The sequence below is a fragment of the Fringilla coelebs genome (assembly GCF_963513975.1).
Source record: "Fringilla coelebs genome assembly, chromosome: 20".
NCBI classification, from domain to species: Eukaryota; Metazoa; Chordata; class Aves; order Passeriformes; family Fringillidae; genus Fringilla; species Fringilla coelebs.
This window is the reverse complement of record NC_140046.1, coordinates 1,978,679-2,006,019: the sequence shown is the minus strand read 5'-3', so window position 1 is coordinate 2,006,019 and position 27,341 is coordinate 1,978,679. Positions and strand designations below refer to the sequence as shown.

The window sequence follows — 27,341 nt, the reverse complement described above, 5'->3', positions numbered from 1 at the left end:
GACAGTGGCACCAGGTCAGGAGGGGGTCACCTGCTCTGGGAATGCACCTGACTCCTGTGGCAACACCATCATCCACATACCAGAAGAATGAAACAGTGACTGAAAACATTCACAAAGTGCCTATGAGCAGGTTTGCACAGATCACAGCTTTATTTCGCAAGAAAAAGTTAGAACTCGGGTTTGATCTTACCTGAGTGCAACAGAACTCGATGGAAACTTAAATTTCGCTTCTGTGTAGAGCAAAAACCTGGGAAATTCACTATAAATCTTTTTTCTTTTGCATATTTCCCTTATTAGTAGTAATACAGTCATCTGACTGAGGTGTTAGAGTCACTCTTTGGAAGGTTCAATGCAAACTAATTGAAAACAGGTAAATATTATTGTTGCAAGGGTTGTTGCCAGGCACGTGGCCTCTGCAGCCTTTCCTCCCCATCTGGGGCAGAATTCCAACATCACAGCAAAACTTTATGAACTGAAGTTACTCCCCACATCCACAGAAATAAATCCTTGCAGGATCCAATTTGGACAGGCTGTTTCTTTCATCTCCTGAGGCAGCGCTGTGTTCCCAGCATGGATGAAAGGGAATATTTTCAGGAATAAATCCCCTGGGATTTCTGTAACCATGGTAACACATATAGATAGCAGGCCTGCTTCCAACCCAGGTTTTATTCTTCCAGCAGTAAAGATCTGGGTTCTACAAATAACCATCCTGGAATAAAGTACTGCCCTTTTGCTTTCCCATCAAAATAATTTTTTAAAAATTTAATAGATTGCTACAGTTAAACATTCAGGATAAAGCCAAGATCAGCTCTGTCATAAATCTAACTGGGATGTCTCCTTTCCTAAGCCACAGTGAGAAAGGGGAGAGTATTGAGATATTTAATAAATACGAATATTTCTTGTAATGATAAATTAATATTTCACTGCTGAATAAACACCAGAACTTAAGCTTGAAATAAAAATTAAAAAATAAAAAGCATCCCCGTCAAATTTTCATGTGTTTTATTGAGGTGAACATACACATGGTCCACATAGTCAATGAAAATAGTCATAAAATAATTTAAGAACTTGAGTTGAAAGGTATTAGCAGCACCATCGGTATTGGAATAGCAGAAAACACATCTCAGGAGGGCAGTGATGCCTGGATAAAATGCCATCATTGGGAACAGGGATGGGAATGGCTTTGTGGGATGCTCTGGGGAGTTGGAGTTTTTAAAACACACTTTTTTTGCTAAATACTTTTGACGATTATTGTTACAAAAAATACAACTAAATAAGATACTGCATAGTATTTTAATTAACATAAAATCGACATTGAGGTGTGTAAAGCAAGACTCAAATCTCTGCTTCCACATACATTTCATTTCTGAGTAGAGAAATCTAAAATTTAAAACCAAAATATAGACCTAGTGTATTCTCTAAAAGACACACTTTAGGTGGAACGTATCAGACTACGAAAATACATATCTTCCATTCTGTTTAATAATTTACTTTAGTTAAAAAGTTGTGAAATTCTCCTCACAAGAAGCGTATACAAATTGATGACTTTAGTAAATTAACAAAAAGGATTATTTTACTTTTTGTTTTTGTTTTGTTTTTGTTTTTTTTTTAAAACAAGGCTTAGCCCCGCAGTAACAATTATACAAGGAAGAAAAGAGACTACATTTATATGAAGGAATACAAATTTACACACATTTTACAGTGACTTATACCCTACACATCTACAAAATTCACAGTTATAATACAAGCAAATACAAGGCTGGGATAAAGCTGTCAGATACCAAAAAAAGTTCCTACTTTAAAAAAAAACCAAATCAACGGGAAGAGCTTCGAACTTGTGCGCCCACTGGCAAAGGAGGCTCAGCAGACGCACACGGCTTTCCGGGGCGGGTGGAACAGGGAGCTGCTGAGCTTCTTCTGCCCGCGGAGGCTGCGCCGCATGGCCAGCCTGGAGGGGCTGCGGCGCTGCGGGCTGCCGGCCGCGCCCTCGCCCGGGCCCCGGGCCAGCCCCCGCCGCGGCTTCTTCACCGCCGGGCCCGAGTTGGATTCCTCCAGTGTCCGCTTAAAGCTGGCCGGGGGCGTCCTCTCCGCGTCCTGCGCCTTGCTTTGGCCGTTAGGGGACACCTTGAAGCCTTTTTGGTCCGTGCCTGAGTTGGCCGAGTTGGAAGGGGAGAGGCTGACCGACAAACCATTGCTGTAGGATTCCTGTAGCCTCAAAGCCAGGGCTTTGCTGCACTTCTCCTCCTGGGGAGCTGAATCCTTCGGGGTTCCTCCTGAGGAAGGTAAATTGCTTTTGGCAATCTCGTTTGGCAGCTCCAGGTATTTTTCTGAGAGCATGTTGCTGTGCAGGAGGGGAGGAATGGGCTCAGCAGAGTTCAGTCGTGGCCAGGGGTCATCTTCCGTGAGCTGAGGGAAAAGGAAACAAAATACTTAGGAATAAATATAACCATAGAATCACACAATGATTCGGGAAAGGACCTGCAAGTTCACTTATTCCAAACTCTGCCATGGGCACAGACACCTTCCGCTATCCCAGCTTGCTCCCTGTCCCACCTGGCTTGGGACACTGCCAGGGACAGACTTTATCCTGTGAGGGTGCAGACAGTGTGTGGCACTTTCAGACTTCCTTAACCTTATCAAAGGCAGGAGAATCCTACTCCACAGCAGGCTCATCTTCCCTCCCTACTGAGAGGTGGAAACAATTCCAGCTGGGGCTGTGAGCTGCAGCTGCAGAACACGGAGGGATCTGCAGGGAGCTGCTGGGAACTCAGGGGGAAAGCAATGCCTGTAACCTCTGTGATCTTCAGCATTTCCACACTCAGCCAGGACTTCCCGTCAGACCCTGGCAGAGGCACTGCCCTCTGATTTATGTGTGCTCAGCGGCCAAAGAGCAGCAAGAGGCTCCCAACCTTTGTCATGTCCAGCACTCTCAGTTACTGCATAACCCGGTAATCAGGGCTGCACAAACTCCTCCTCAGCTGACCACACAGAGGGGCAGTGTCAGCCATCTAAAAATATTCCTGTTTGCTGTGCAAAGTGACACTTTTTATTGCCCATGGATCCCTCACAGCACATCCAGCCACTCCTTGGGAAGCACAGGCACTGAAGTACCAAGAACCAAGCACTTCCTAAACTCTGACCCTCATTTCTTCTGTGGTCTTACCTCATTCTCATTTTTACCAACAGGAAAATGGGGACAATACTTGCTCTCACTATCCACAGGGGATTATGCATATTAGTGTTTATGCAGCACCCTGAAGATAGGAATTCTGACCTTATTAAAGATTTAATTGTAAAGCTGTCCCTGGTTACTCGGTGAGCCCTTCAAAAGTAAATTTCAAGGCCACACTACACTCCCTCAGTGGAAGGCAAATGGCAGTTATTATTTTAAGAAAATCATGTGCTGCAGACTGAAATGCACACAGCTGAATCAGTCAGGGACACATCTCAGGTGAATAAACAGATGCTTCTGAAGCCACAACGCAGAACAACTCCAGGTTTAATAAAACACACTCCAAAAGAAAAGATAATCAGGATTGTCCCCAGCATCCACACTGGTTTTCCACTCCTCTGTGGCTGCCCACGTGTAGATAAAACCATTCAGATACCATTCCTTTACTACATTTAGCAACACAAGAGGGAAGACCTTCATGAATGGAACTTTAAAGGTTATTCTTCATCTCAAGTTGCTGCAGAACCCAGAAGGACACCAGATCACACACAGAGAGCAGCTCTGGCAACGCCCCTTCAGCTGCTCAATTTAATTTCTGACATTGTGTCAAATAAAACTTAGTTTTATGGTTTTTATTGTGCAAGACATTTAATGTTGTGGCTCTTTTCCCCAGCATCTCCTGCTGGTGCAAACAGCTGAGACTGAAGCAGGCTTTGGGAAGCCAAGGAAAGGCACAGGAAGGACTGCTGGAGAGTGATGGAACAAAACAGGAAAAACAAACCACGAATCACCAACTGAATTTCTCAACAATCCAATCAATCTTCCTCACTGGCCTCAGGAACAGTGAAATTAATTTGGTATTAGTAATTGCTGCCAGAAGGACAAGCAATTAAGAAATACTTTTGTTTAATTAAGAAACTTTGGTTTCCATCTATTTCCAAATTAATTGTTTTGGCAGGTAGCAGCTGTCAGGCATCAAGGCCATCCCTGCTTCTCTCACAGAAACTGTGATTGAAAATTTTAGGAGCACTTACAATTTAATTTTTTTTCCTCAAGATTTTGCTAGGTTTAAAGCTCTTTCCACAGATTTTGCTCCACTAGATGAAAGGGGAGGAGACAAAGTTGAAGCTTGCCATTTTATTAGCAGCTTGTTTCTCCCAAGGGAATGTTTAAAACTCCCTTTCTAATTTCTGCTTTCTTTTCCTTTGCCCAAAGGACAATTATCTGAAGATTCTGCAGAACATCAAAGGACAGTGACTTAAATCAGGAGCAGCTGGTAATTACTGAAACAAACATCCACTCATAACTACACTCCAGTTCTTAGAGGGGGGGAAGAAAAGCCACAAAACAACAAAATAAAAACCCTCTGAAGGGCTCTGCTTTATGTTAAAACACAAACTTGCAGCCTCCAGAAAGACCTTATGTTATGATATCTCTGCTTCAACAAAGAAGATCAAATCAACCAAAGGAAGATAATGAGATCTCCCAGTACAGAAGGAAAATGTTCTTTACAGCAACACATGTTGGAACAAATTTACCCTTAAAAAAAAATAAAATAAAAGCCCAACATCACCACAAGCAAACCAACCCAAATCAAAGCACACCCTGTCAGGAACAGGTTCACAACCTGCAATCCCTGGGCTGGGCAAGCTACACAAGCACCCAGCAAGGCAGGAAGAGAAACTGCAGCCCAGCCTTGTTTTCTAAGAGGGTGTGTTGGATGGTTTTTTAATACCTCTGAGCCCCACTCCGCTTCCTCTCTGTCTCAAAAGGCTGCCTTAATCTTGGGGAGGATCTCAGAAAACTTACTTTAAGAAACAATGCATTTCAAGGTTTTTAAGTAATTTCTTCCACATTAGGGAGGGAGCACAGATCAGCAGCTACCAATAAACGACCAGCAGCGATTCTGAGAAATCATACATTGGAACACCAAAGGAAGAGTGTTAAAGGCTTCAATAAACCTTGTTAAACGTTGGTCCAGTCCTCAGAACCTTTGCAGGTGGAAGTATTGAGGATATAACTGAAGCTTTCAGGAATAACCAGAGCTGGAAGAGACCCACAAAGGCCGTGGAATGGCAACACCATGTTTTAACCAACTGAGCCAATCTCAGAACAGATTATCTAGACATATACAGTAAAACTTCAACATTAAAAACAGCAACATTAAATAGCGATGCAAACTGGCAGCTCAGGAGTTCCTGAGAGTATTTCTGAGTCTCTGGCCATGCCCTGATCCCCCAGGGAGCCGGGGGGAGGCAGAAGGGGACACGGAGAGCCCTTACCTTGAGGGGGGGCGTGCAGCAGCGGGAGGGGGGCAGGCTGCTGGCATCAGGGCTGCTGTAGCTGGGCCCCTCGGCCAGGTTGAGCACCAGCTCCTCGTCGCCGTCCCAGCGGCCGCGCTCGCGCAGGGGCGCGATGCAGATGACGATGGCGCTGGTGTTGTCCGCCCGCAGCATCCGCTGCCTCCAGCGGCCCAGGGCCCGCCCCACCAGCATCCGGGCACAGGACTGCCGCGCCTCGCCCTGGGGACACAGGGACAGAGGGGACACTGTCACACAGAGCCACAGGACTGCCCTGCCTCGCCCTGGGGACACAGGGACACTGTCACAGAGAGCATCACACACACAGAGCCACAGGACTGCTGCGCCTCGCCCTGGGGACACAGGGACAGAGGGGACACTGTCACACAGAGCATCACACACAGAGCCTTGCCCTGGGGACACAGGGACAGAGGGGACACAGTCACACAGAGCATCACACACACAGAGCCACAGGACTGCCCTGCCGCGCCCTGGGGACACAGGGGACACTGTCACACAGAGCATCACACACAGAGTCCTACCAGCATCCAGGCACAGGACTGCCCTGCCTCGCCCTGGGGACACAGGGACGCTGTCACACAGAGCATCACACACACAGAGCCACGGGACTGCCCTGCCTCGCCCTGGGGACACAGGGACAGAGGGGACACTGTCACACAGAGCATCACACACACAGAGCCACAGGACTGCCCTGCCTCGCCCTGGGGACACAGGGACACTGTCACACGGGGGGTCACACAGAGCCACCATAAGGCACCTCATACCACACACATTCCTACAAACCATGGCCCACAGCACCTCCAGAAATGCTAATTAAAACACACCTTCCTTCTCAAATCCACCCTTAAATCAGTTTGTGGCATGTTCCACATACACACAGTGCTTCAAACAGCATAAAGAGCTTGTAACACAACAGTAGCGTGTAAGAGGTTGGAACCCAACCTAGAGGCTTTCCAAAGTCCCTCATGGGGCCTGCAGAGTGTTTACTCTCTGATGCTCCAATATAAATTCTCAACTGTTTTGTAAAATAAATCAGAGTAATTTAATTCAGTCTAAACAGTCTGCATTATAACATGCACCTTAATGTGAAATAAATTTAATGTTCAGAGAGCATTTTGTGTAACTTCCTTAGAGAAGAAACTCATTATCTCTTTTATTACTCACAGACAACATCCTGCCAGTCAAATTTCCCCAAAACATAAGGCAAATAATTTCAGCTATGTTAACACCCATGGTATTTAATATCAGCCACATGGTAACAACTTTTATGTTGTGGCAAAGCCATCAATCTGCCTAAACCCCACCAACTCTGTGGGGTATTTTTCATCCCTACCAGGCTGAACAACTCTTAGAGGTAACAAGGATGAAATTTCCACACTGACTTCTGGCCACTGCTCTCACCATGAAATACTTCTTCTCCTCGTGATCCTGGCACATGGAGATGGCATCCTGAGGGGGGATCATGTTCCAGAGCCCATCACTGCCAAGGATGATGTACTTGTGCTTCTGGGGGTCAATCGTGTGCACGCTGGTGTCGGGCTCGGGGGACACAACAAACTCCCCACTGTAGAAGTCGTAGCTCCAGAGATCACCTGGCAAGGCAGAAAATGGGTTGGAATTGTTACATGACATATGAGAAATCTCACTCTTGGAAAATAGAGAAAAATGTTCCTTCCCAGGAAATCCATCACCATCAGCCTTGAGTCATCAGCAGGAACATAAAGAAATTCCAGCCAGTCACTGCTCAGCTGCTGCCACCTTCTAATCCTCTTTAAACTGAACCAAGCTGCAATCAGAGGTGTTCTACTCTCTTAAAACAAGTATTTGTGGAAAAAGGAGAAATGAAACAGATTAATACCTCGAAAACAGTGAAACCTTAGCCACACTCCAAACTAAAACCTATCTGAATTAACAGAGCCCTCCCTAAACAGAAATAAACCTGGCTTTGTTGATCCAACACCAAACGTGGAAATATTTGTGTGTGTAGATGCCACAGGGAAAGGACAAAGCAAAAATCAAAGGAGGAGACTGCAGCCTTTTCCCTGTTCCATTCCCGTGTCCATTCCTTTTCCTGCCACAGCCTGAGCAGCCCTTGCAGAGCCACACGGGGCTCTCTGCAGCTGAACCCCCGTGCCAAGCCTGGGAGCTGGACAGAAGCCACAGGAACAGGGCACTGCCTGGGCTCCAGCAGGAAGGCAGCAAAGAAGAGCTCCAGCCTCTCCCCAGGATGGCCTCGTGCAGGGAACATTTCTATTTTTATATCTCTCTCACTGTGTGAATGAGTTTGGGGTCACCTCACCAGAAACAAAGCTGAACAATGCATCAAATCATCCCCTGGTTCAAGAGCTCCCTCCAAACCATCGTCAAGTAAAAACCACTCCAGCAGAAAAATGCATTTCCATACCAATTTATTTCAATTCTATTTATCAAGTACACTTGAAAAATTAAAAACCTTTTCTAAGGCTACACCTTCAAATCAAGAACAGTAATCATTTACCCTAACACCTCTTTTAAAAATTTTTTTCCATGTTCACAAACAGCTTCCTGTGGTGATAAGCAGAAAAAAAGTAACATTATTATTACTTGCAAGCACTGGCTACATTTTTCTGTGCAGAACACACAGCTTTAAAAGCAGAAATTAATTGAACTGTCAGAGCTGAGCAGCAAACAGAAGCTCAACAACTCAAGAGTAAGGTTTTGTCAGGCTCTTTGCTTTCTGCTGGACAAAGCCTGGAGCTCCTTCCACATCCATCAGCACCCTTTTAAAGACAATAAATAAGCTTTTTGTCTTCCTCCTTGCCTCCATTAGCTTTGCCTTAAGCTATCAACCAGTTGAAAAGACTTTTCCAGAGCCAGGAAAGGGAATACTTCAACTCAATTACCCCACTCCACCGCAGCCCATCCTCATTAGAGCCCCGATTCTCCGGCCGCAGCAGCCCCACAAGCACAGGCTGCTAATGAGTGCTAATTAAAAGCCAAGCCTGCTCCTACAGAGGTGCACTCGGCTGCCACAGGCTCCCGACAAAGCCAGCTGGCAGCGAGATCAAAATAAATACTGTAACACGAGAGCTGAGCAATGACTGCATGTGAATTGCCATGGCAAGTGCTCCGGCACTCCTCACACCGCCCTGTCAGCCCGCAGCAGGTAAAACTAACACGAGCAGCATCAGCTTCCAAGAGATACAATATTTTTACACCTCCGTTTGCCAGTTTGTTCATACTCATATAGGATAAATGACAAAATGTTATTAGCTGAATCGGTTTTTTAATTAAAAAGACTGTGCTGGGCGATAAAAATAACCTGCTGGTCATTAATTTGGGTTCTTTAATACGTGTGTCATCGTGTCCATCTGCTCCCATCCCGAGGAAACAGCCAAGGCACCACCACACTGACTGCAGGGATCTGCTCCAAGAGCAGGAGGCTCCTCACAGGGATAACTGGGACTGCCACCAGCTCCAAGGATTCCAAACCTTCAACCCTGAGCCCACCGAGGCCAGCCCAAGGGGAGAAGGACAGGTAAAGTTTTATTTTGTTTTTTCCCTGAAGGGCAGAGCCCCCCCAGCCTAAGGCAAAGCTTTCTGGAGCTGCTGCCGAGCTGTGCCCCCCTCCCTGCCAGCTGCAGAGTTGAACACCCCAGCAATACCAGCCTGCAGAGGAATTTTCTGTGGCAGCCTCTGTACAACTCTGGGAAGGGAACAGGGAGAGGAGAGCAGCCAGAGAGCAGAGAACACGTTTCCCTGAGCATTTCAGAGTTTCCCTGAGCATTTCAAAGTGCTCTGAAGTCTTTATTTGTGTTCCAAAGCAATCAGACAGAGCAGTGACCCTCTGGCAGCCTGGGAGGCTGGGATGTGCCAGAGGCTGCAATGCCAGGCTCTCAGGCTTCCATTTGAGAGCCAGACTATTTTTGTTCTGAATTAAAACCCAAACATTTACAAAACTCTTGACAATCTTGTTCTTTAAAAACTTACACACTGGGAGTATTTCTTTCAGTGTGAGGTTTGCATATTTCTTTTCAAACCAAAAGAAAAAAAAAGTTATTAATGTAGTCCCTTTGTATCTTCCAGAAAAACCTGTTTGTTAGCCCTGACTCAAACCAGAATAATATACAGAGATCTACACTGCATCTCACAAAATGAAATAGATGTTTGAAATCAGATACTAAAGGAGCAGGAAACTAATTTAGCTGCCTGTAAGAATATATCAAACCATGCACTCACTGTTACCTTATAAAATAGAACAACAAAGCTACTTCCAAGTCAAGTGCTGCCAGGGAATAATGGCAGTTACAAACAAAAACACCCATCATGTAAGTGGGCTGGATTGGATTAAACCCAAAGCCTTCTTAGAGCTAAAGCATGTCCAGAAATTACATAAATCAAGTCTTTCATTTCAGTTTCTAGAGATGCTGTTTTGCATATAAAAAGGGCTTTTGATTTTAATAGAGGAAAGAAAACTTTACTTTCATAACTCAGTCCAAAATAAAACCTCAATTTGATTAATCCCAGAGCTTTTTAAATCAAAATTTTTCCCCACAAGGAGCCACAGGTGCCCTCCCATGATGTGTGTTACACAGAGATCCCAGAGCAAAGCACACACTGCATTTGGCACTGCACATTTATTATTCTGTCTCAGGGCTGAAGAAAATTGTACAAGCTACAGGAAGATATCCTGAGGACAAGAAAAGAATCCCAAATGCACCCCAAGTTTGTCTGGTTTTATAGAGATAAAACAGAAAAGCAATTATCAACAGAAGCTGGAAATTGCTGTAAATACAACTTATACAATTCCATGAGATTCAGGTTCATGGCCTACAACTGAGCAGGAAGGAAAAACTGAGTGGCAGCTATGCCCACTCTGGTAATTTAATTTTAAAAACAGTTAAATGCATGTAAACTACTCTAAATCTTACACAGCAACTTCCTCAGATCATTTGAGGTCAGCCATAGCCTCTTCTCCAGGATTTCATGGAATGTGCATTCAGAGAGCTTCACAAAACAGCTCTGGCAGCCAGTCAGATGTTCTGGGAAACAGCTTCCTTAGCCCTGTCAAACATTCCTGCAGCAGCTCCAGGTGCATTCCCTGTTCTGGTACAGCACTGCTCCTAGAGGGCAGCAGGAAATCCCTGCATGGTGGAGGCTGCTCCACCTGAAATAGGGGTGAGTCTGTTCTATTCCTACATAAAAAAACAGGGAGGGCAGAGTTCATGTTCCCACAGGAGGGAGTGGTTGAACCAACGGGCTCCTGGCTCAGGTTTCATCATTCATTCATTTGAACAGCTCCAGCAGTGCCAGGCAATCCCTCACCACAGATTCTTGAGTATCTGTTACAAGGCAAATCAGTATTAAAAAAAAAAAGATGTTCTCATTGCCCAGAAAAGGTCAGCAGAAGTAGCTGTGAAAACACAGAGCTACAGCTTAAAATGGTTTATTAGAAGACACAGAAACCTGTTGTGTGCTTTAAAGCATCTTACAGATGCTCTACAGGGACAGCACAAAGCCCAAATATTTCTGACTTGTTATGGGGCTATAAATAAATCAAGCATTATTTAAATACTTAAATACAGCCACTGTGCATACCACAAATGCTTATTTTAGGGCAGAAGGGCACTTCTGACAATCAGAATGGGAGAGGGTGTATCAACAGAATTCATCTGGCCACAAGGATTTCTTCTGCACCAGGATTTTCTGCTGCCTGAGTGCAACTTCTCCACAGTGCTTCATTCCTGCTATTTCCAAAACCCTTCCTCAACTCCTTAAGAGTGTACTAGATTTAAAGACTGGGGGATGAGACTACATTAAAATATTTTAAAGTGTGGTCAGAGAGAGATACATAAAAACACCATCTATGATCTAAATTTTAGGGGTTTTAATCAGATAATCTCTCCCATTCTAAATATAATAAATTCCCAACTCTAAGCTTCTCTGTTGAGAGATTCTTGCTGTCCTGCTAAAAATTTTTATCCAGGTTGGGATCAGGCAGGAGGGGAGGCTGTCCCAGCGTGGGGTTTGAGCTTTCAAATCCCAGAATTGATAAGAGATAGGTGCTCCCATTTTTTGGACCTGAAAACTCTCCATTAATCCTCTCTTCCTGCACTTGCTGGCAAAGAATGCACTGGGGGCTAACAAATGCATGGTTCCTTGAATTCCCATCTGCACACAAACCCCAGCCAAATCCTTTTGTTCATCTTGCTGGGAGCAATCAGATCAAAGGCCAACCAGCTCTTTAGATAGGCAACAAACTTACAATCACAGGAACAAAAGATGAGTCAAAATTAAGTGTTCACATTTTGCAATCCAGGAGGAACACCTCCCTGTCCTGCAGGAGGGAACAGGAGTGTGCTGCTCAGGGGGTGAAGGTTTTTTTGTTACTCATCTATTAGCTCCAAAGGATTCACTCAAACTCTCAAGTCAGTTCTCCTAATCACAAAATAAACTCTATCCTACCTGAAATATGACACATAAAGACTTCCAAATACTGAGAAGAAGTCCTTAAAATTAAAATTTTAAATTTCAGGCACCTGTGACTCCTTGCTTGACACACAGCTGACTCTTCCATGTTCATTACCACTGCAAAATTCTCCTTATCTCTGGACAAATCCCTGTGGCACAGCTATTCCTGCCTGTGAAATCAGACACAGCAAGGCTCTGGAATGAGCCAGAGCCTGGTCCCAGAACAGCCTGTCCCCATGGTCACTGCCAGCTGACCCAGGACACTGACAGAACTGCCATGGGGCTGCCAAGCTGCCAGCCAGGAATTACAGCACAGCTCCTACAGGGAAAACCACAATCCCATCAAACCAAACCTATTCTGGCTGTACCTGCACAGAAAATTCTTCACTGCACAAAGGGGAAAAAACATGAACAGCCAAAGATTGGCATTCTGTAATGGAATTTAAGGAGAAAAATGGCCAGAAACACTAACACTCATGGCTAAGAGATACCCAATAATTCAGTTAAGAACTTCCCAAAAAAAAAAAAATCATCACAGGATATTGCAGGACAATTTCTAGTCCTGCAATATCCCTTTCTGCCCTTGGAATGAGGTGCTCCTCAAAGATATTTCCTCTCATTTCTAGTGCTCCCATAATGGCAAGTTAAAGTTAAATAGATTTGACTTTCATCCCATTCCATGCCAAGACTTAAAAAAAGATTCTCCACAAAAGAAATACTGAAGCAATTCATAACCATCCAGCAAAACTCCATTTCCGGTGCTAACGGAAATGTGCAAGCCCTGTGTGTCTCCAGGAGGGAGAGCACATTTGTCTCCTCCTCACTGAGATAATGGGGCTGTAATTTTTGACTAGTTGGTGGTAAAATTAAATCCCATCCTTGCAGGGCTGACCCTGAAAACCCTGCACGTTTGAAGTCACGTTCTTCTCTCCCCAGTTACTATTCAAAATTCCCAGAATTACTGTATTAAAAACACACTTTCAAGGCCCAGACTTGGAGAAGCGAGGAGAGCCCTGCACATTCTGCGTTGGGCACACCCAGGGGAGGAGCTGAGCTGAGGGACTCACCCAGGGCCCTGGCCACGGCCAGGAAGGGGATCTGGTCGATGACGGTGCTGCGGCGCACGGGGCCGTTGTGGCTCAGCCGGGGCCTCTTCCACACCACGCGGTTCACACCAGACTTATTGATCACACTGAAAGCACACACAGGGACAGGGGTTAGCAACAGCAATGAGGAACTTGGTGTCAAGGAGGAAAATCTGGTAAATATGCAAATGGAGAGGTAATAATGATGGTGAGTTCCTATTTCAAAACACACAACAGCACTTCGATAGTTCCAAATAAAGCCAAGGGGAAAAGTGAGAGATGAAGGGCAGAAGAAAATAAAAAGCAAGGTAATGAAGACCTGGAAGAAATTCTGGCTGGTTACAAAATCTGCAAGAGTGTCTTTTTAACCTTTCAGAGACAGAGCAGTACTGGATTTGCCTCCCTCAGATGAGGACCATCAACAAGAGCTCACACAGGTGTAAACTCCACACAGTTCCTCCTTCAGTCTTCTCCATCTCCCCAAGTTTGGCTGGACAGAGCAGCATGGCATAATTGAAACAACAGAAAAGAAAGGAGCAGCCTCCTGAAAGGATTTGCCTGATGGAAGGAACACCAACAGGAGGCAGACACAAAAGAGGAATTGTCCCGGGCTGGTGTCTGCAGGAAGCAGGAGACAGGGAGAACAGCTCTGCATTTGCATGTGAACACCTGCTTTGAGGCACTGAACCCTGCTTTAGCTCTCCCAGATGGCATTGGAGGGTCAAAGGAGCCACAGAGCAAATAACTGGGGCAGCTGTGCCAGGCAGGGAAGAGAGAGAGTAAGTATGAACCATCAAGGAATAAGAGCTAATGAAACCAGGAACTAGCAAAGCTTGGTCCCAACCAAGTTAGGAACTGGATACTTGAAAGTTCCTTTCATCCAAGGAACAGCCATTGGTAATTAGAAACTGAGCAGCTCTGGAACAGCCTCAAGATTCCTCATGCTGAAGCCATTCAAGATGCACTTCCTGACACTTCAAAGGCCTTAACAACAAGGGCATGTTCTGCTCCATCCAGAACAAGGCAAAGTCACAAACACCACATCCTAAAACCTGATCTCATCCACTTGTACAGCTAATGACCACACAGAGCTCACTATTGGAAAAAAAAATCATCCCACACTCAGACTGTTACTGGGAAAATGGCATTTTAATGGAAGACTCCCTCATGCTCTCTCATTAAGTGTTCCCAGTTTGTTCTCATGAAAGACAAGGCATTCCCAAGCACAGCTGCACAGTTCCACCTCACTCCCACCCCATGCCTCACAGCCAGCCTTGGAAAAACAGGAGGAGCACCACGAAAAATTAAAAAAAAAACTTAAATATTAACCATTCCTGTCGATACTAAGCTTCAGGGAATGGTTTTGTGCACCTTTAGAGACTTCCAACCTCTGAGAAACACCCTGGAAACCTACAGCAAAACTGCCCCTGATTAACTCCCACCTGAGAGACACAAATATCTGCAGGTTAACAGGCTGACAGGGCTCCCAGATGAATGATGTCAGCAGGAAAACCTTCAGTGATCCCTGCTCGAGGAGCAAACCATGCCCATCCATCTGGTGCAGCACCAGGAGGACACAGAGCTCCCAGATCCCAGCCCTGGGGGTTGTCTCCAGACATTTGTGCCACCTGACAGAGCCCTGCCTGCTCCCCCTCAGTCCCAGGGAGCACACACCCAGCCCAGCTGGGGTGTGCCAACATCTGCCAGGGAAGGAATGGCTCCTGTAAGGACAGGTGCTAAATTGTGGTGTTAGAACAGCAAAGGGAGGATTTTGTTTCAAATCCAGGATTTTTCTCATGTTCTCTAAGCAGAGGCTTTGAGGAGTCTATTCAACAGCTGCCATTGTCATCTCAGGGACAATGCAGGATGCCTGAGAAATCAGAGTGCTGCGACAAACTGGATATTCCAGACCTCCTATCATTTTACCTTTGTGAAAAGGCAATTTGCACAACCTGAAGGTTCCTCAGAATTTAAAGGGAAATAGGCCAAAAATTAACATCTCTGCTTGCAAAAAGTTGTTGGTGAACCTTTAGAACTGTAACTACCCCTTAACTGTGTGATCCACCAGGAAATTAAAATTCTGGATACATCATAAACCACTAGCAAAAAACACAACCATGTAACAATGTAATTTATTCCCCAGTAAGCTGTAAGAAAAATTAAAAGGACAAAAGAGAAATAGCTGAGATTCAGCTCCTTGTGTGCCCTCCCACAACAATCTCAAGCTTAGGTCAGTGAAAGACAAACCTACCTGTGGTATTTTCTGGGGTCCCCTGTGGAAGGAATGAGTGAGTCTGACTCCATGTCCTTAGAAGGCTAACTTATTATTTTATTTTATTATATTATATAAAACAATGCTAGACTAAAACTATACTAAAGAATACAGAAAGGATAGACAGAAGGCTAAAAGATATTAACTAAAAACTCATGACTCTCTCCAGAGCCTCGACACAGCTGGGCCATAACTGGCCAATAAGTAAAAACAATTCACATGAAACCAATGAACCTGTTTACCTGTTGGTAAACAATATCCAAACCACATTCCAAAGCAGCAAAACACAGGAGAAGCCAATGAGATAATATTGCTTTCCTTTTTCTCTGAGGCTTCTCAGCTTCCCAGGAGAAGAATCCTGGGCAAGGGGATTTTTCCAGAAAATGACAGTGACACCTACCTGCCCCCAAGGCCTTCAATTCTCTCCCTTTCTTTGGGGAGCTCTGGCTTGTGGTCCTGTGTCACCTCCACAGCTCTCACAAAGTCATCCTTGGGGTCGTCCTGGACCCCCAGCACCACTCCCGAGTCGCCCACGTGGGCCACGTACATCTTGGAGCCGCGGATGATCACCACGCTGGCCGTGGTCCCCGACGTGCTGGGCAGGCCTGTCATGGTCTTGGGCCACTCTGCTGCAGGGAGAAACCAGGCAAAAAACAGACAAAAAGCACAGGTTTAGCTCTGGGAATGCTGTGAGGGGCGTCTCTGGGGTTTGTGGGATGTTACAACAGCCAGGCCCAGCGGTGCCCACAGGTGCCCCCCCCTTTAACATCCTTCCCCAGCCTCAGCCTAAACTGACACACGATCAAAGCACCACAACAGGGTTCTAAAAACTGTCTCCTCTGGTTTGATATTCCAAGCATCACTAGAAGAACACAGGGGAAGATGTGTTCCTTGGGGGCTGAACAGGATCAATCAAGTGTTTCATAGAGATTTACTCTTCACTTCCCTGTTTGAAGTAGGAGAAATGTCCTAAATTCAGTTACTTTGTCTGGATATTTGATTGGCAAACAGAATTTGTGGACAGTCCTGATTTCCTTGGAAGGGAGAAAAACTGCTACTTTACTTTCATAGGCTGGACAGCAACATTTTGTGCTGAATGACATCTCAGATGTTTTACTCACATTTCCCTTGGGAGCGCTGAATAATTCAGACCATCTCAGTGTGCTTTCCTTAAATTCTACAGGAGATATCCCTGGAATTCAGAGTAATAACACAGCCACATCTGCTTAGGGAAATCTCCTTCCTCAACTGCTTTCCCTTCAAACCACTTCTATGAACTTACTGTTACACTACTCTCTCCAATTACATCCCGTCCAAATTTCTCTGTCACTCCTTTCCTATTTTTGTATCTACACACACAAGTTGATCTTTCCTCAAAAGTGCACAAACTGAGACAACACCCCCATGGAGCCACACCATCCTCCTGCCCCCCAGCACCCACAAAAGCAGGCTCAGCTCCCACTTATCAGTTGGTTCCAACTGCCAGCAGCAAGCTCATGTTTCTCCTTGGCTGCACCCACTCAAGTCTCCACACAAACTCCAAAGGGAGCCTCATCTCCCTGTCACATTCTATCTCCTGCTCTTCACAAGTCAGGCTCACACAGCACAACACAAAAACTCCACTGTGACACAAGCTGTTTGCAGGAAATACCCAGCTCAGGCTGCCAAAGCACTGCATTCTTTATTTCTGCCTGTGGCACAACAAACACACAGCAAATAAACACACGAGGAGAGAAAAGGAAAATATAGTTATACCTCACCCTCGGTGAAAACAGATATTTTAACCTTCTAAAGCTTTAAACAGAATCAAAAAAAATGAGGAACTTAAGTTCTAGTGGCACTGAATGATGTTCAGGTGCCTAAGGTTAAAAGACATGGAAGAGAGCTGATGGAAAAGGAGAATTTGGAGAAGCAGAATTCACAAGCAGTATGATGATAGAAGTTGTATTTCCTCAGTGTGAGCTACCAAGACATCCAGCACCATTTAAACATTTAAGTTCCAACAGTTCTAGCTTTGTGCTCTAAATACTAAAATGCATTTTCTCCCTAGGAGCAGCTTTATTTCAGGAACACAAACATTCAATCAGCTTATTGGAAGTACTTTGTCTGGCAGTTTTAACTGAGGATATTAAATCTAACACATTCCAAAAGGAAAGCAAACAAGGGAGGGAGCCAAGTGGTAATGAGGACTTCAACCATGCACTTAACAGAAAACAAGCTGCAACTAATGAGTTTCTGTCAGCGTAACAACCCCTGAACAGCAATAAAATGTATTAGAGAGTCAAATCAGTCTTTATGGGGATGGGGAGCAGAGAGAAGGAAATCACCCACTTGTGAGAGAAAGAATGATGCAGCAGCCTCAGATTTTAGGCTCAACAAAACCAGGAATGATCTGCCTGTCATCCAGAGACAGCAGTTTATGCCTTGCTGCTGTTCAGAGATAAGTATAAGATGCAGCCCAGTTCTCTCTAGAGATTGTGTCTCACCAGGAACCAGCTGAAGTGTCAAAACTGCTGGGTTTTCTTTAGAGCATAAGCATTAAAATCAAATCCATGGACCCAACTCCTCCACGGATCAGGAGCATCAACAGCACATATTTGTAAAAGATTTCCCTCCCTCTACTTGAAAACCACTGCCCTTCACACTCAGCTTTGTAACTTTGAACTCATAAACTCAACTCATTCTGTAGCTTCCAAAATGAACTCCTACTCCAGAAGACCTTTGGCATTCAGAGAATTTTACTACTACAGAATTAATGCCAAAAATGATCACCAGTGACAAATGGGCATTTTTCTGGTACTGTCATGATCAGTGTGGTTTGTGTCTATCAGGGGACACCCACAGAACTTCCAACAGCCAAGAGAGCAGCTGAGTAGAAGCTCCCCTTCCAACAGCCAACTGGAAGCAAAGAAGACTCCATCCTCCACCCCAAAATTCTCCCACACACTTCAAGATACCAACATAGCCAGTCTCCATTTCGTGTCCACAGTGTCACCAACACACAGATAAAAAGCTGCTTTACACGTGGTAATATGGAAAATTATTGCCTGTCAGTAGAATTCCCACTGGGACTCCATAACAGGATGAAGTAATAAACCAGAGATAATGATGGGCTTGTCCCACAGAACTCGGGCTGCTAAGCACGTGCAGCAGGAATCAGGAGGAGCAAACATGCTCTGGAGTTTACTAAACAGCCCACCTCGAAGTGCCATCAAAGGCTCCCAGCCAGAGCTGTGCTGTTTCTCACAACAATTTAAATTGCTTCCACAACCCCGGTGCTGTTTGCTAAACACCCATTACTGAACAGAGCTTCCTGCACTCTTCTCCTCCCTGCCTTGGTGCTCACACAGAGTTCCAGTTACAAATAACACACCAGGGACTCACAGCCAGAAAACTGAACTCCTTATCTTCCCCCACCCCATGCCAGGTCCCCCTGTTCACACATTTTGCTCCTTATCACCCAGCCCTGCAGCCCAGGAGGCTGCACACCCCATTGCCAAGGATGTGGTCAAGTTCTGGTGCTTCTAAAATTCACACCCTTCCCTCTGTACCCTCAAACTTACTGTTCCTTCCCCCAATACCGCCTCAAGTATCTGACGTTTGCACAACTTCTCTATTTTGCTATTCAAGAAAAAGGAAAATGAAACTGTTTTGAAACTATAATTACCCCACACCCCTCCTGAATCACTCACTGAAAGCCCAGGGTGCTCTGAGTGCAATTCTTGCTTTTCAGGTTTCCCTCCCAAGCCCAGCTGTCACTGTCACTACTCTGGATCCAGTTTTACCATGTTCCACACCTCCCTCCACATGCTGAACTCTGCTCTCGCCTTTTCTCTGAGGCTTTTGAATGCCTAAATGCACAAACAATACACTCACATTCTATACATTCTATATAAACAACCACGCTCTAAGTCAGAACCTTCACCTCAGGAAGAAAAAAAAGCCTTTCAGAAACTCCAACTGCAGCCTTACAAGACCTCGGGAGAGGGATGAGTACAGGAATGGTGACTGCCACTTGTCTGGGCATGCTCCTCTCCCTAACACTGACTTATTTACAGCTTCCATGCTACTGCAATTAATCAACTAAACAACTAATACATACATAAATACATAATGATGATATATATATTATATTTCTATCAAAACCATGCTCAGGATACTAAGCGTGTTTCTATTTGTCAGGGACACAGTGTTCCCCCATGTTCACACATGAACGAGTCATACACCAGACACACTTCAATTCTTCCATCAGGACTCACAAAAACAGTCGGAAGCACCGTTAAGGAAAAAAACGCCGTTCCCAGCCCATTTCAGTCTGTTAAAATTACTTCCCCCCCCCCCCTTTTCATAACGCAAGGGAAATCTAAGGGGGAGTTGAGTGCGATTACCCAAGGCAACAAGATTAAGACCTTCCCGATGAATCGAATTTGGAAATTGACGCCTAACACTCCGAAAAACAAACTGCAGCCCTACCATCGCACCATTCCCAGCTACATAACACAGCAGCGTATCCTCGCCGTGTGTTTACATCTCTGCTCTCCCAGCGTGCCCTCCAGTGTTTCTTGTTCTCCCGAATTACTCGGCTCGGCGGCCGGGATGCCCACCCGCGCTCTGCCGCGATTCCCAGCGCGGGGATGGCAGCGGCGGAGGGAGGGAAGCAGGGCGGGAGGGAGGCACTCACAATAGTGCGGGAGAGGGGGAGGAAAAGGCGGCCGGGAAGCGGCGCGGCGGGGGCGGGCGGGGGCAGCGGAGGGTCCGCGGCGGGCGCTGGCACTTACGCAGCTTTTTCCACATGGCGCGGTGGCAGGCGATGAAACCCTTGCGTAGGGCCGCGCACACCTCGGCCGGCTCCGCCGAGCAGAAGCCCTTCTGCTTCTTGATGAAGCCCCACAGGTTCTCCCGGGCGAACTGGGCCGCCTCCCGCCCGCCGTGCCCGTCGCACACGGCGAAGAAGGCGACGGAGCGGCGCGGCCGCCGCCCGGGGCCGGTGCCGGGGGGCTGCGCCCCGTCCTCGGCCGCCCGCGGGGTTCCCCCTCGCCGCCGCCCGCTCTCGGCCGGGGGCTCGGCGGCGCTGGGGCCTGCGGGAGCCGCTCCGCCTTTGTGCGCCCCGGCCGGCGGCGGCTCGGGCTCCACCACGATGTGGGTCACGTCCTCCATGTATTTCCTGCCGCCCTGGTCGGAGAACACGCTCACCCCGAGCGCGTACGGCCCCTCCATGGGGAGAAGGGGGGCGGCTCCGCGCGGCGCTCCCGCCGCAGCCCGCCCGCCGACGACTATTGCTGGAGACGGCGGCGCTCGGGCATGTCCGCGGCGGCCCCGGGCCGCTCCCGCTGCCGCTCGCTGCGCCCGCCGGAACGGGAACGGGCCCGGCCCGGCCCGCCCAGCGCCCCCTGCCGGCCCCGCCGCGGCGGAAGGGGCGGCGGGCGCGGCCCGGGCTCCGCGGCGCCCCCTGCGGCCGGCGGGTGGGAGCGCAGCCGCGGCGGAGATCCCAAAACAGCGACAGAGCCCGGGCGGGACGGGACCCACCGGGACCCTCCGGTCCTGCTGCTGTCCCTGCCCAGACACCACAACAAACCCCCCGGGCATCCCTGGCAGCGCTGCCCGAACGCTCCGGCAGCCTCGGGGCCGTGCCCGTTCCCTGGGGAGCCCGGGCAGTGCCAGCACTCCGGGGAAAGAGCCTTTCCCTGACGCAACTTCGGGCCGGTGCCCCGGGTGCTGTCGCTGCTCAGCAGAGAGATCGGGGTCTGCCCCTGCTCTCGCCCTCACGAGGAAGGTGTAGAGAGCCATGTGTGTCCCCCGGGTCCCCTCCACCACACGCGCTCCAAAAAAGCTTCACACAGAGCTCAGCCCCGCAAGGAGGATGCAGAACGGGAAGCACAAGATTGCTCCCCTTCCTCCAGGAACCCCCTGGCTGTTACTCAGCCCTCCTGTCCCTCCCTGCTCCAGAACTCCACTGTTACTCAGACCCCCATCTCTCCCTGCTCAAGAACTCCACTGTTACTCAGACCCCCATCTCTCCCTGCTCCTTGCTTTCATCCCTGTTTTCCCACTCAGTTCCCACCAATGACCCCTCTGGAATTACACATCCTGGCGGCGTTTTGTGCTCGTGACCATTTAAGACGTTTCCTTCACGCTGGAGGAGTTTGTGCATTTCATTTTTATAGCTGAAATTCCAGACATTGTTTTACTGCCAGCTCCCAGAGCCCCTTCTCACTACAACGAAAACCACCACGGAATTTTGCAAAAATACTTGCTTGGAGATAATTGTTTGGCTTCAGGACTGCAAGCCCCTTGGATTTCTTTCCATCAACCACATTAAAGTCAGCAGTATTTTAAAAAATAGAAAGGATATCAACAAAGCTTTGGGTTCCTGGAGAGCTAAGGGATTTGCCAACCTGTTACAACCATTAATGAATTAATCCACACTAATCCAATCAGGTAAGGATCCCTTCCTACTTTACAGGTGTTTATACCCTCAGATCAATCACCAGATCATCTACCCCAATATAGAATTGCTTTAAAAATCTCACCATGACATTTCATAACAGTATTTTATGTAAGTATATTGGGTATTTCAACCATGTGTAAAGGAGACAAAGACCAATTTGAGCTTTATGCAATCCCCAACATCACAATGTATCACTATTTCCCTCTTAATTAACATAAAAACCATGGGCACAACACATCAATTGCCAGGCCTGCACTGCCACCCACATTGCAGGAGATTTTTAATTACAAAGTGACCAGAAAACAAACAAACAAAAAAATAAAATATTGTCTCACCTGTGTCATCACAGGGAGAGCTAAAGCCCATTGCTTCCAAAAAAGTGCAATATCCCTGTTTCATAGCTGGATAAATGTAGCCAGAGATGTTGTCGTGTGAGGAGTAGCCTCATTCAATAAAGGCAATGCTTTCCTAAATAATTTTGAGTGGAAAAAAAATCACAAGCTACTCCAGGAACATAACCACACAGACTGGCTCCTACCCCTACTCTTTACAGAAAGCTACTTTAGGTAGTCTGATAAAAAGAAGGAAACAAAGAAAAAAACAATTATCATGGAAGAAACTCCTTTTCAAACCCTAAGGTATTTCTGTCTTTTTATATCCAAGTATTGCTTTTGCCTTCCCGAGTGAAAAAGTGCCTCATTTCTGTCAATACTCCTACAATCAAGACAATAGCCATATAAATCCTACCTACACTCACAAATTCAATCAAATTACAATACTTTAAAGATGTTTTTGCCTGCAACAACTACACTCTCCAAACTGCTGTTGGAAAAGCAAAGTGCTTCAAGATTTTACAGGGCACACAACCAGCAGATCCTGCAGCAACTCAAACCATATTTCCTCATTTTCTTCTGAAGTCCTTCAGCTCACAAAAAAAAATCCCTTCAACTAAACCAGACCCTTACAGAAATAGGAACATATAAAAGTTGAAGATGTAGGGAGAAAATCTTCCAATAAAGATGAAGCTTGACAGAAAGTGCCACTGCCATTTCCAAACCCCAGGACCTAAGGAACAGGTAATAACTGAAGGTGAATTTAGCAATTTTTATGCACCCTTGATGCTTTTATAAAAATGGGGAGTGCTTTTCTTGGTTAATGCTTAAAGGAAGGAAATGCTAAGCAGAAACTGCCCATGGTTCCTCAGCTATGTATTTCTGTTGCAGAAGTCAGGTTAAACCACTCACAGTTAAAAGCTTTTTTAACGTAAGAATTAAATTCATTTCACATAAAATGTTTCTAACCCAAACACAATCAGATATTTACTTGACTTTAATGATAGCTTATCCTCATTTTGTCTAACAGTTGCTGAAACAAATCCACCTCAGAATGCTCTGGTTCAACTGACCTAAATAATTTCTCAAAATTAAAGGCAATGATTCCTTTTGTGATGAAAAGTTCAGTTTTTCTTCTAACTGGGGCTTTAAAAAACCTCAAATAGGCTTAAACTAAATCAGTTACATTTTTTTACAGCAGAATTCTATCTCCTCAGCTGTGTCAGACAATCAAAAAGAAACAAGGCAGGTACATTTAAATTCTTCCTAATTCCCCATCCCAGTGTGCTGCTGGGTGAGCAGCACCCTGCCCTTTCTTTCCCCAACCTCCTGCCCTCTCTTTCCTGGCAGCTTTAAAGATACTCTAAGTTATATTTTGCAAAAGCCATTATTCATTTTGTCTGACAGATGAAATATATGTAACTATCAACACATGAAAATTCACATCAGCTTAATGGCAGATACAGAAAATTTCATCATTTAGGTACAAAGTTATTAATTATGGGACAGCAGAAAGCAGCAGTGCCCACCTGGCTTTGGCTAACCCACCCTCTTAAAGCCTTTTCCACCTGAAAATCATCTCTGCATTTGGGGACTGACCTTCATATCTTACTGCTTACAGACACCTCAGAATGTTTCTCCTTCCCCCAGCCCTGAATTAAACCCCTAATTAAGCTCCATCAGCACAGCTGACAGTGCCCAAAGGTTGTTACACCTCTTGCATAACCCATGTGAAATGTGCCAATCATCTCAGCAAGGGGCTCAGATAAAGCATGAAAATCTCTTGTAAAAGAGGAAACTAAAAGTGAACAACAGCCACATTTTTAAAGGTTTTTCCCAATCAGTGAAGGAAGGTGGGACCTGACCCCACAAGGAGTTAACACCCTTGGGTCTAATGGAAAATGTGAATTTCTCCATTTGCCTTGAGGTCTGACAGTAAAGGCACTGGTTTCATGTCTCATTCAGAATGGGACCCTGAACTGATGTGTATGAAAAACAGAAATGAAAATGGATTTATCTGTGTTGCAGTAAACATGAAAGGAAAGGAAAAAAAAAATTTAAAAGATCTGACAAGTTCATGTGGATGCTCTGCATTTAGCTCTCGTTTTAGAGCAACAGTCTGTTATGTTGGCTCCTCTACAGTTTAATGATTTCCTGTTAAGAATTTAAAATTAGAAGCCTCCAACAACTTCCCCATAAACTATTTTCAAGGTTCCTTTAATATCCACATCAAGGAGATATAGTAGGTTCATATGTTATCCATGTCAGTTTGCTTCCTTCCCACTTCAAAATAAGCATATTGTAAGGAAATTCAGCAGGTTTTTATTGTTTTCTTGGAACCTCTTTTTCCACTAACTATGCCCAGCTATAGTAATTTAAAAAAATAAAGCTGTCCACATAAACAAGCTCACATTTAACCCATGACAAAACAAGAACTGCTGGTCCAATCTAAAAATCCTAAACTGTGCCAGATAATGATCCAAATCTTAATTTCCCATTGATGAGTTAGCTCAAATTTTCAATTCCATCCATACTGAACTTCCTCTTTGTTACCACATAAATTTTACAAACAGCTTTTTGCTCTCTGACAAGTATCTTACCTTTGAGGAAAGCATGCAAACATTTTTTCACTGGCAGCACGTTAAATAGATTCCATATTTTTCATCCAGGCTTTCTAGAACTGTATTCCTGGAAAAGAAAAACATATAGCACTTATTTATTTACTAAATCATTTGAGACAGGCATTAAAGGCAGAGCACCTGCAGGGCTCCCCTCTCAGTTCCTCACAGGGTCAGCGAGAGGGCTCCAAACACAAATCACCACTTCCCTGACAAAAATCACCTCCCACATCCACCCACCAGAAATGCTCCTGATGTGAGCACTTCCTAATTGATCTCAGTTACAAATGAGGCAGGTGAAGCTGCAGGTGACTTAACCTGAGCTGAGGTCACAGCAGTGAGAAAAAAGCAGCAGTAGGGGAAAGAATTCTGTTGCTTCCTGCATGGGCTTTAATGAACATACAGCTCCTAATTTGGCTGAAATAACAAACAAATGAACAAAAAAAAAAAAAAAAAAAAACCCACCAAACAAATAAAAAAACCCCACCCTATTTTCAGTTTGAAGCTCAGTTACAGAGCTTAAAATTGTGAGATAAAGACAACACTGCTGCTTTCTACAGTAATTTTCAGACCAAATTGGCTTCCTAGTGATCCATCCACATCTGGGAAGGGACCTTAAAGCTCATCTCATTTTCACCCCTGCCACAGGCAGGGACACCTTCCATTGTCCCAGGCTGCTCCAGTCCCTTCCAGCCCGGTCTTGGACACTTCCAGGGATCCAGGGGCAGCCACAGTTGCTCTAGGCAGCATGTGCCAAGGCCTCACTGCCCTCCCAGGGAGGAATTTCTTCCTCAAATCTAATCTAAATCCACCTTCTGTCAGTGTGAAGCCATTCCCTGTGCCCTGTGGAAAGAGTTCCTCTCCCTCTCCCTTGCAGGCACCTTCAGGTGCTGGAAGGCTGGAGCTGGGTCACCCTGGAGCTTCTCTTTCCCAGGGTGAGCAATCCCAACTCTCAGCCTTTCATGGGAACAGCCCCTTCCAGCAGAGGGAAGCTTCAGCAATTCACTGGTGTCCAGAAATAGCAACTCAATACCAATATCTGGTTGGGATTTGGGTTTTTTTAAGGGTTTTGAGCTTTTTGGGGGGGCAGAACATCACCAGGCTCCACTCCCACTCTCCTGAAATCACACAACCATGCCTGCAGATGTAAAATCTCTTTCATATGAGCTCCTTCTACACAGGGAGCTCTGACAGCCCCAGAGGCTGTTTGATGTCTGAGGGCAGTTTGTTGGGTTTTTTTTTTTTTTTTTTTTTTTTTTTTACAATAACCACCATTAGATTTTCTTTCTGTATTTACTCCTTGTGATCCTTGTCTGCATCCCCTTCCCCTGCAGTGACACCCAGATGTCCCACACACCAGATTCTGTGCATGTGAGGGGCTCAGGCACCCAGCTGCATCTTCAAAAGCTCAGATTGCAGCAGCCAGACCAACTGAAGGCTTTTCCCCAAACAACATCCATCCCCTCTCTGCTCTCAGGCATTGGCAGCCTGTGGAAAAGTCCTTTAACTGATTCTCCATATAAAAAAAAAGACAAAAGGAAAGAGAAAGATACCAACAAAGATAAGAATATCCATCAGAAGTTCTGCCAACAAGCACTGGAAGGATTTTCCAACATCTGCAATGATTAATGAGTGATTGCATTAACGTAATTTATGGATGTGAAAAACACATTATTGAATGGACTTGCTTTGTTAATAAGCTCCCAATATGGTTTAAGGGGAAAAAAGGAATTAAACAAACATTACAACTAAGGAGGAACCAATTATTCAATAAAACAGTCTGCTGTAAGTCAGTTTTTCTGCTAAATATGTTATTTTGATGCTTACCTCTCTCAACATGGTGACTGAAGACTCCACCCTCAGTCCAACTCTCTGTAACACCTTTAACAACAAAAAACTGTTTATGATAAAAGAGCATCAAATTGTTCAATATACAAATATAACAAACCATGCAGTGTTAATAAAAAACAAGTGCTTGTATATTTAAATTCCATCCCTATGTAGAGACTAAACTGCTTTTGCCATGAAGACAATTTTTCAGGCTCTACCAAAATAAGTTACAGACTGAATATATAACACACTCCAGAGAGGCTTTATATAACATTCTTCCTTCACAGATACATTTATTTCTTTTTCTGAAGGGGTACACTCTAGGTTTGTCTACAAAAAATTGCCAGGCAGCAGAAGGTGCAGCTTAGCTCATTTTTCCAAACAGTAATTTTATCAAGAAGATAAAGTCCATTACTAGAGTACTTGAGAAGCATATTTACCTTTGCTACTCTTTTAAATGAAAACTTACTAAATGCTTTACTTAAAAGTAAAATAAAGAGTATTATAAACTAAAAAAATATCCTTTTTCATATATTATCAATACTTTTTTCTTCATGCATTGAAAAAAAACAGTTCTTTCCTGCTTTTGACAAACCTCCAACCTTCCCAAACCAGGCCTCTAAAAATAACTGAGCTAAATAGTCTCGACCCCCGGGGGGGCTAATTGCCAACAGGATTCCCTCAGCTGTATTCCCTCAGGTGAAATAAATCCTCATCATTTGAGAAAATAATAATAAAAAAAAAAAATCTGAAGCCACTAAAAGGAAAAGCAAAAAAAAAAAAAAAAAAAAAAAGGTAAAAAAAAAAAAGGAC

The 27,341-nt window shown here is 45.3% G+C and overlaps 1 protein-coding gene across 1 annotated transcript; it reads right to left on the bottom strand.

Moving 5' to 3' along the window:
• Positions 1-967: 967 nt before the first annotated feature.
• Positions 968-20,650, bottom strand: PPM1D (protein phosphatase, Mg2+/Mn2+ dependent 1D). Its single transcript, XM_084218858.1, has 6 exons — positions 20,079-20,650; positions 15,701-15,929; positions 13,011-13,135; positions 6,895-7,085; positions 5,455-5,694; positions 968-2,406 (listed from the first exon to the last, which is right to left on the bottom strand). Exons 1-6 carry the CDS (start codon positions 20,515-20,517, stop codon positions 1,861-1,863), a joined length of 1,770 nt encoding a protein of 589 aa, XP_084074984.1. The 5' UTR covers positions 20,518-20,650; the 3' UTR covers positions 968-1,860.
• Positions 20,651-27,341: the final 6,691 nt, after the last annotated feature.

What these genes read in the sequence shown, in the direction of transcription:
- PPM1D (XM_084218858.1), bottom strand. Translation starts at nt 20,517, where the DNA reads ATGGAGGGGCCGTACGCGCTCGGGGTGAGCGTGTTCTCCGACCAGGGC. An exon ending in GGCCGTGGCCAGGGCCCTGG is followed by an intron (nt 7,086 to 13,010) that starts GTGAGTCCCTCA and finishes CTGCCTTGCCAG; the next exon opens with GTGATCTCTGGAGCTACGAC. An exon ending in AGGAGAAGAAGTATTTCATG is followed by an intron (nt 5,695 to 6,894) that starts GTGAGAGCAGTG and finishes CTGTGTCCCCAG; the next exon opens with GGCGAGGCGCGGCAGTCCTG.